We start from the raw sequence: 9855 nt of genomic DNA on the forward strand, positions 1-9855 counted from the left end.
AGGGAACAGGCTGGGGGACACACCCTGGTCTGAGGGTCAGCCCACCTCGTCCCACCTGGAGGGCCTTTCCTGCTGGGGACAAGAAATCACAAAACTCAGGGAGGCGGTGCCCCGCCGCCTGGCCTGCCTCACAGATCTAACCACAGGATGGGCCTCTCCTGAGGGAGGGCCCAGCCCAAGGTCCTCAGCTCGCTGGCCTGACAGAGGGGCACTCTCCAGAAAGAGGTGCCCTGAGGTCTCACAACCAGGAACACCAACGCCATCCATCTCTTCCCAAAGTGACAGATAGAGGGCTGCCAGGACGGTGGTGAAGGGCCCCAGTGTGCGCCTGGACACCCGGCTCATTCAGATGCTGGCACCGCGTCTCCGCTGCCTGAGGACAAGGCCCACATCTGCCCGGCGAGGGCCGTTCTCACGCACAGCAGGCGCCGGGGAAATACCTGCCCACCAGAGGACCTACCAGCTTTGTGGGTGACCTGTCCACAGCTGTCTGCCGGGTGCACACAGAACGGGGCCCCCTCACCCACTCGCACATGGTTGGTTTGTATTATGACTTGTTTCTAATTGTAGATGGACACATCTTTATTTACTTATTTTTATGTGGTGCTGAGGGTCGAACCCAGGGCCTCACACGTGCTGGGCGAGCACTCTACCTCTGAGCCACGGCCCAGCCCTGGCACTTGGTTTTTATCATCAAAACATTTTCATCATTTCCTGGTCCAGGATCCCTGGCAACCTAAAGATGAGATAATTTGGACCTTGGCTTAATTATTGCCCACTCGAGCATCTGGACAGTCTCCCCAGGGCAGTAATTTTGCTCCTGAGCCCAGACTCATGTCAGAGCAGTTCAGACCAGTAGAGAAGTGTTGGCTATGCAGCCAGCTTCATGAGGCTGTGTGATCTTGGAAAAGTGACCTGGCCTCTCTGTGTCTTGGTCTCAATTGTCAAATAGGAAGCACGAGAACATGTATACTTCTGAGTGGATCCACAGGAGATCCTTGCCCAGGGCTTGCAAATGTGTTAGCAAGTCATTGCCATCATCGCTGTGTTCATCTCATAGCGGTGCCAAAAGTGACACTTCTTTCTGTTGGCGTTTCTTTTTAAATAAATTTGTACACATATGCATTTTATAGAAAAGGGATATTTAAAAATTCAAAGAAAATTTAAGTAAGTAACATTTCTTTGCACGTTTTTTCCTTTTTCCCTCCCCCTGGCCCTTCTCCATGCAATGCACATCGCTCCGACCTCTTCAAGCTCTTGAACCTTACAAGTTAGGATCATGATCACGGATTCCTTTCCAAAGTGGGTCTGCGTCCCCCACTTCATACCCCTGTTCCAAGCACCACCACGTGAAAATCCCCCCAGTCACTAGGTGATCTTTCTGACTTGGTGACTTTAGAATCAAAGATGTGCCCTTGCCGGGCTCCTGGGTGAGATGGGGAGAGCAGAATCTTCTTAAAGAAAAAAAGGGACGAAGCAACACTGCAGCTTCTGGTTTAGGCAGCAGAGCTCCAGACCGTGGGCCTCCGCCCTCCAAAAGCAGAACCAGACACTCTGGGAGCTTCCTGCTCAGGTCTCCGTCCCACAGCGGCCAGGCCGGCCAGTTCCTTCTGGGTGCCTGGGAGCAACAGGTCTCTGTCCTCAGCCAGGGGAGCCATTCAGAGGCTGCTGACGGCCCCACCCATGCTTGCCCTCTTCCTGTCCCTGCCCAGCTGGCACGCCTACCGGGGGCCCCCAAGCCCTGGCCCTGAGCCTCCCCTCACAGGCAGGGACTCCAAAGCAATCCCACCAACAGGCAGGGCCCAGACTCAGTCTCCTCCTGAAGCCGGAGTCAGGAGTCCCAAAGAGACCTCGTGTGGCCCCCACTACATCCCCAAGAAAGCCACCGGGCACCCCAGCACCCCATGTGCCTGGCAGCGTCCTGGGGTCTCTGACCTCAGGCCCACCCAGGCTGCATGACACCACAGTGAGGCAGGGCGCCCGAGGCGCAGACCAGGAAACTGAGGCACACCGCAGTGGGCCATCTGCCCGGGTGGCCTGCGGTCAGTGTGGGGGACAGGGTTCGCACAGCAGCATCCTGGCTCCGGGGGGCCACCCACAACTTATGCCGCGAACAGACCTGGGCGCGGAGGAGACAGGCGGCCTGACACACTTCACAGCTATCCCCACCCTGCGGAAGACAGCATAGGCCTCACAGAGGGGAAGTGACAGGAAGGGGCCCGAGAAGGTGAAGGTCACACGGGCTGGGTTCCAACCCTGTTCTGCCTCCCTCACAGCTCTCAGGCCAGGGCTGGCCCTTACTGTAAGCCGGATGTGGTAGGGGGGCGGCTAGGGACATGGGCACTGGGCCCCGAAGCAGGGGTGGACCCCAGCAACTCTCCAGGTGACCAGGGCAGCTCTCTGCCTTGGTTTCCTCATCTGTCACGGGGAAGAGTGAACAAGCTCACAGGTGCAGGGCCCAGTGGGGAGCAAGTGCCCGTCACCATCCTGCCTGGCGCTGTCCACCAGCACACAGGGAGCGCCCCACGCGGCCAGGCTTCCAGAAGGCGTCACCCAGGGTCCTGAGTCAAGTCCCCAGCACCATCTCCCTCTGTGGTGTCCCCAAGCCAGATCCAGCGTCTCCGTGAGAGAGGGCTGTCCTCGCCCTCCCATGACTCTCAAACCCCAAAACAGCATGGGCCATGGGAGGGCGAGGTCCAGCACTGAAGGAGGGGGAGGTAGGGAATCTCCAGAGGAACCGCGGAGCCAGGCCCGGGACCACGAGATCGCTGGTTCCTGCGGCCTGAGGAGGTCAAAAGGAAACTGGCTCCAAGCCCGTCTTCCTTCAAGTCCTCAGACCAGCTTCCTCCAGGTAGCCCTCCCTGACCACCCTGCCCTGGTCCTCTGTGCGATTTGCTCGGTCATCACATAACAGCAGTAACTAGTGTCTTACAGCTGGCGGGCCCTGCTCCAGGGGCTTTATACTGACTTCTGTAACTGACTTATAAAACTGTCACTCAGGACCTATCACCACCCCAACAGATAAGGAAAACAAGACTCAAAAAGACGACACCAGCTTGCCTGAGGTCACAAGTCCAAGGACTCCACCTGGGCAGCCTGGCTCTGGAGTCCGGCCTTGGACTTGGATTTTGGTTGGTGGTGGTGGGTTTTGCGTTTTGCAGTCCTGGAGATTGACCCAGAGGCACTCCACCACCAAGCTACATCCCCAGCCTTTTTATTTTTTATTTTGACACAGAATCTCACTAAGTTGTTGAAGCTGGGCTCAAACCCGCGATGCTCCTGACTCAGATTCCCAAGATGCTGGACTACAGGTGTGTGCCACCACACCTGGCAGACTTGGACTCTGTCACCTGGGCTGGATGTTGCTCCTCGAGGGCCCAGGCCTGGTTGCCCCACCTCTCCCACAGCGCTCAGGGCAGGCTTCGTGCCCCTGGCACACAAGAAGGCCAGGGTGGCCCTGTAAGGCCTGCCTCTGCCACGTGGATCTGAAGCAGCCAGGGACAGGCCCGCAGCCCTCCATGCCAGGAGGCAGGGGATCCCTTAGCAAGTGTAAAGGCTGAGGGGACAGAGGGCAGCAGGAGAGAAGCACAACCTGCAGGCCACCAGCCTGCTGCCAGGAGAGCCCTGCAGCGCTAAGCCCCAGGTTCCAAGACGAAAGGCCACCGAGGGGCCATTCCCAAAGGGCAAAGGAGAGGCCCCTGGCTCCCAAGTGAGGTCTGGCTGCTCAGGTTACACAATCAGTCTGCTCCTGGCACCAGCTTGGGGGCACACAAAAGGACAAGGCAGCAAAGAAAACCAGATTCGCCGCCTCCTGTTTACAGGTGGGGAAAAGGCTTTGCGATGGGCAAACGAGAGGTGCTCAGAGCATCCCGGACATGGTGCGCAAGGGACCCTTTCTTCCCTGTTTCTTTCATATCAAGAATGTTGACTCCAATCAATTTCCATTATTCCAGCTTCCTGGGACTCCACACGTGGACAATCTAAAACCACAGTTAACACAACACACTCTATATCTGGTCTGAAACGAATGGCACCATCTCAAGCAAGGGCGCGGGAGGGAGCAGTATATTTTCTTTCCCATTAATATAAAAATTGGTTTGTTTCCTGTTTCTCTTCCAGACTAAGGAGCAGGGAGTGGCTCAGAGGGAGAAGTGAGGAGTTCCCTAGAATCTGACATTGCTTAGCAATGCCAAGGCTGTCTGCATCTTTAATTCAGAAACTGCCAGCTTCAAATGAAGAGACTCGTGCGTGTGCGTGTGCGTGTGTGTGTGTGTGTGTGAACTGTGACAGGGAGAGATGGGAAAGACAGCCAACCTGCCTTATTCTTACACTCATTTCTAGAAGGGTCCTTTGGCCAAAGGGCTTGCAGTACCTGTGCACAAACCCCTCCCCCTACTCAAGGGCCTTTCACAGGGAGAAGGGCGGCAGCTCCAGCATCCCTGAGTGGGAACGGTGCTCTCACACAGCCTCCACTGCACCCCCATCGCCCTGGAAGGTCCCTCTTCACCCCAGAGACTGGGAGCTGCCACCAGCCCGGCACCAGCCCTCCCTAAACCAGGATTAAGACTTCCTAGAGCCGAGACTGGGAGTAAATGAGGACCCAGCAGGAGGCATGGAGATTAAAGCCCTGGAGTCTCTAACTTCCATCCAGGCTCTGCCGTCCCACCCCCACCACCCCTGGCCACTTTTCTCACTTCCTAGGAGGGTAGGGAAGTGGCCTCTTCCTCCCCCGCCCCCCACCACCAGAAGAAAAAAGAAAGGGAGCTTAGAATCGGAGTTTAAAGCCCTAGCTGGGACTGCCCTGGTGGAAGCCCAACATCCCCAACTTAACCAGCTGTGTGATCCTGGGCAAGTTGTCCAACCTCTCTGGAGCTAAACTCTCCCAATCTTACAAAGAGGGTAGCAAGTCGCCCCTACTTCATGAGCCACTTGCAAAGGTTAAGCCTGCTGAAGACACGCGTAAGGTCCTGGCCCACGGCGAGGGCTCCGCTGCTATTTTACAGAGTGGTCTTTGCAAACTTGGGGATGGGAGGGCAGTTAAGAGCTTGGACTGGGAGCCCTCGGTTACAAACCGGCTCTCCCCGGGCTCCCGCAAAATCGCGCGCCGAGCCGGGACCGTCCCTGGGGCTCTGTGGATCCCCGTGCTTCCTCCGGGTTTCATCCCCTCCACCGGCGCGGGGGACGCTGGACTCCGGGGCTGGGGCCATCTGTCCCACCGAGCAGTCGCGGGTGCACCGGGCGGCGAAGTTGTTCCCTGGCCAACGCGGCGGGCGCTGGCCGGCGGCGGCGCGGGGTCCCCGAGCCCCAGCCCGCGGATGTAACTAATTTTAAACTCTGTGAAAGGCGCGGAGGGGGCGAAAAAGACAAAAGGGCAGCGCGGCGGGCCCGAGGCGACCTCGGCGCGGCGGCCGGGCCACAGGTGGCGGGGCGGCGGGGCCGGCGGCGGCGACTCACCGACTGCAGGAAGCGCAAGGTGCCCACGTAGTCCCTCTCGGTGCCCAGGATCTCGTTGAGGACGCAGAGGCGGAGGCGCAGCTGGCGCTCGGACTCGCGGGCGGCCGCGCACGGGCCGGGGCCGGGGCCGGGGCCGGGGCCGGGCGCGGCGGCGCCGGGGGCCCGGGGGTCGGGGTGGGCGCCGTCCGCGGCCCCGTCGCCGCCGGGGTCGCTGCCGCTGGGTCCCTCCATCCTCCCGGCCGCGCGCCGCTGCTTCCCGCGCCGAGCTCGCGCCGAGGGCTCAGGCGTCCAGGCGCCGCATCCCGGACGGGGCGCGCGGGCGGCCGGCTCGGAGCGGCCGCGGCGGCGGCGGGGGCGGGGCGCGGGAGGGGCTCGCAGACTCGGCCGCCGCCGCCCCCGCCGCCAGGGAGCGTCTGCCAAGTGCCACGCCGCGCTCCCGCCGCAGAGGCGCTCGGCGCGCGCGGGCCCCGGAGACGCGCCGCGCGCCCGGCGCCGACGTCGGAAGCTCAGCGGGGCGCGCGCGGGAACCTCCGGAAGGGCCCGCGGAGCCGGGAGGCGGGGGTCCGGCTCCGCGCCCCGCCGCAGGCTACGCGCGACAGTCCCGAGCGCGGGCACACCGCGCAGGGCGGGCGGAGAAAAGGCGGGCGGCGACAGTGACGGGCGAGCTGCCCCAGCCAGCGCCCCCGCCCCACGAGCGGGACGGAAGAGGGCAAGAGGGGCGGCCACTGCAGGGAGGTGACACCCGGGCCTTTTGGGTGCCCTGGGGCCCGCCACGACCTTGAGCAGCTGGCTCTCCTTTCTTTCCCTTTCTTTTTCTCTCTTCCCTCCTTGTTCTCTTGTGTCTGAACTTCTCTGCTCCAGGACCCTGGCCCTTCCCACCTTTCCCAGAAGACATTGTCCCCTGCCCCCTCCTCCTCCCTTGCACCCCACCTGGATAAGACCTTGGGAAATCCAGCTTCTAGTCTAATGTGACCTTGATAATAAAAGGAACCACTTGACAGGCAGGTGAGGAAAGAGGGGGCCCAGGACCCAGAGCCCCCAGGCTCCACCCAGCCCCTCCCTGGCTAACTGCTGGCCAGGCTGGGTCCAGCATCCGGGCTCTCAGTGTTTCCCTCAGTGCAATGGGAGTAGCGGTGGCACCCAGCTCCTAGGGCCTGTCTCTCAGTGTGAAGTACTTGAACAGCTCTCAGCACCTAGAAAGTTCTCTGCCAACGTTTGTTCTTAATCACTACTGCATTTGTGACCTGCCCTTGGGCCTGACCCCCCTCTGAGCTGCCCATGCACCCCTAACCGCCCAGTTGCCAGCTGAAGACTGTATTTTCTCTGAGGTAGATCAGCTGAATCACGTAATAGCCACCTCTGAACTATAATCATCTTCGGGGCAGGAACATTATTGCTTATTTATCTCAATTCCAGATGCCTAGGATTGTTTTCCCCCGTGGCCTCAGGGTAGACACTTCGAGTGCCTACAGACATAGGAGAGAATGGTGACTTCTGCCCTCCCAGAGCAGGTGCATCCCATCTGGCCTTGGGGTGCCTGAAGGTGTACTGAGGAAAGGGTGTCAGTGGTGAGCCCTCGGGTGTGGGTACTGGAACCAGTTGTGTCCAAAGGTGGCTGGCCTTTTGTTCCCTGGATTCCTCACAAAGTGGTAAAGGGCACTGGAACAGCTCTGCTGTGTGACTTTGGGGTGGTCCTAATGCCTCTCTGAGCCTCAGTTTTCCAGTTTGTAAAGAGGGGGTCTGGGAGACCACAGTGTACACATGTCAGAGCTTCTTAACCTTGCCTTGTTGATGTTTGAAGTCAGATAACTCTTTGTTGTCTGGGTACGTCCTGTGCCTGTAGGACAATAGGCAGCAAACTGTACCTCCTAGAGGCCAGTAGTGCCCCTCCCCAGTGTGGGAGCCAAAACCATCCCCAGACACTGCCCACTGTCCCGGGGAGACAGAATTGCAGCCCCCCCCCCCATCAAGAACCACTGATAAGAACCTTACACAAACTGTTGGCACACAGTAGGTGCTCAGCAGATGTCAGTCCCCTTCTCAGCCAGGAAGGGCTAGTGTCAAATTCACACGGAAGGGGCTGGGGATGTGGCTCAAGCAGTATCGCGCTTGCCTGGCATGCATGCGGCCTGGGTTCGATCCTCAGCCCCACATACAAACAAAGATGTTGTGTCCGCCGAGAACTAAAAAATAAATTAAAAAAAAATTCACACCGAAATCCCATGTTTCGCGGAAGAATTGACCCACGCCCCAAAAAGAATGTCTGGACCTTCCCACACTGTGACTGAGACCATCCTGGGCCTGTGCCCGTGTCCTGCCCACCCTCTCGCTCCCTGGGTTCCTCTGGGATTTTTCCCCTTCCTCCTCTGAAAGATGATACAGCTTTTAATCAGATGCTTAAGGCTCGCTGGTGCCCGTGGGCCTCCTCTGTGAACTGAGAGCGTCAGGGCCTCCATGGAAGGTTGCTGCAGGGTCCCTGAGTGATGCGGAGAGCCTGGAGTGCGTGGGGGGAGGGCTGAGTGCTGACCCATTAGGATGCATTTGGCTGCAAGGAGGAGAATCGGGCTACTGATGGCTTAAGACAGGACATTGCTTATTTAGCAAGAGTCTAGAAGAGGTGTATTCCTAAGGTGGGTTCAGAACTTGGTGACGACATCAAGTCACCTCTGACCCTGCTGTGCCCATCACGAAGGCTTTTTCTCCCCAGGTTTGGGGCCTCAGAGTCACAAGATAGCTGCTGAAAGGGCACCATTGCCTTCTCACACAGCAAGTCCATGGCAGGAAAGACAAGGACAAAGGCCCTGCTGAGTGCCCTGTGCCTGTCTTACCAGGGAAGAGCCTCAGGGCCCCAGCAGGTCGGAGCTGGGCCATGTGGCCACCCTTGCATGTTCCCTGAGGGAGAGCAAAGCCTGTCACCATTGACTTAGATCAGACCTGCTTCATTCCTGGGCCGCGGCTGCCAGAACAACTCGGGGTTCTGCTGTCAAGCAAGGAGGGATCGACTTGGGGGGCACCTAAAGCGTGTGCCACAGGCGTCTGCTGCCGGGCCTGGGGGAAGTGCCCAGACCGCAGAGGGGACAGCCCACCGCATCAGGCCCTCGGTACCCTTGTGACTCCACAGGGGACGGTGAACTAAAAGGACTTTGTCAGTTGCTTCTGTCCTTCGGCAGGTACATAATGAGAGCCTACTATGCACCAGCGAGGGCACCACAGTGAAGACAACCAGTAGGTCCAGCCCTTCAGTCCAGAGCAGGGGACGAAGGGGAATAACCGAATAAACAAATAAACCAGATGCGTCGGCTTCCCTCAGGCCCACAGAGGACGTGTGGGAAACAGGCTCAGGTCACTGGCCGCCCCAGGCCTCGTTACTCAGGGTACCCACTCTTGCTGGGATCAGTGGGCCCCCAGCTAATCCTAGCACAGAGCAACTCCACAAGCCCAAGGGGGGGGGACTTTCTTTCCCTGTCCCTGCCTCAGTCTTGACCTCTTCTCTCTTCTTCCCCTTCACCCCAGCCACCTGCTCCAGGACTCTGGTGGGCAGCCCCTAGGTCCCGGGCGTGATCTATCAGGGCAGGGCTGGGGCCAGGCTGTAGCGGGGAAAGTCATAAAACAACAGTGAGGTAGGAAAAGATGAAAAAAGAAAGGAGAAGCCTTCAGCTGGGGGAGGGGAGAGTGCTGATAGGAGAGGGAGAGTCTCCTGGGGACAATTTTAGAGCCGGTTGCCACGCTCCTCACTCAGGCTGGGAAATGCCGATGAGTTTGGCTTCACGAGTTTCACATTGTGGGGGAGAAGACTCCGCTGCTTGGCAACTTCAGTCAGTTCCTGGTTCCCCGACAAGACCCTGTCACGTTCGGTGGCCTTGGGGACTGCAAGCCTCTCCCTAAAAGAAAAGTTGATTAAGAGAAAGCAGGGGGTGGGGAGGGACTTTTCCCCAGGTGCCCAGGGAGCTGCTGGCCGCCCAGGGTGTCAGTCATTTTCCACATGCAGATGAGTTCTTGGTACATCAGGCTCCCCACCCCCACTCTGAGCACCTAGAACAGCTTTCTGAGAAGAGGGAAGTGGCCCCACTGGCCTTGGAACTGGACAGAACAGCTGGACAGCGGAACCCAAGGCTGATCACACGGACCAAGCTTCATTGCTTCAGATGGAAATATAATTCTCCTCCAGATAGTCAGTAGAGCCTCCTCTGACTGCCCGCGTCAGCCCCTCTTCAAGCCTGGCACGGGGGCCCACGCCTGTCATCCCAGCAGCCCAGGAGGCTGAGGCAGGAGGATGGCGAGTTCAAAGCCAGCCTCAGCAATGGCGAGGTACCAAGCAACTCAGTGAGACCCTGTCTCTAAATAAAATAAAAAATAAGGCTGGGGATGTGGCTCAGTGGTCGAGTGCCCCTGGGTTCAATC

At 58.9% G+C, this 9855-nt stretch overlaps 1 protein-coding gene across 1 annotated transcript in view; it reads right to left on the bottom strand.

The window, feature by feature from the left end:
* Nucleotides 1-6002, bottom strand: part of PREX1 (phosphatidylinositol-3,4,5-trisphosphate dependent Rac exchange factor 1) — a 135047-nt gene extending 129045 nt beyond the window's left edge. The window contains exon 1 of the mRNA XM_081289861.1: nucleotides 5455-6002. Coding sequence (XP_081145987.1) covers nucleotides 5455-5685 — 231 coding nt within the window. The 5' untranslated portion in view covers nucleotides 5686-6002. The remainder of the gene's footprint in view (nucleotides 1-5454) is intronic.
* Between the last annotated feature and the right edge of the window lie 3853 nt (nucleotides 6003-9855).

Source organism: Spermophilus citellus (genome assembly GCF_964194105.1).
Source record: "Spermophilus citellus genome assembly, chromosome: 4".
Lineage (NCBI taxonomy): Eukaryota > Metazoa > Chordata > Mammalia > Rodentia > Sciuridae > Spermophilus > Spermophilus citellus.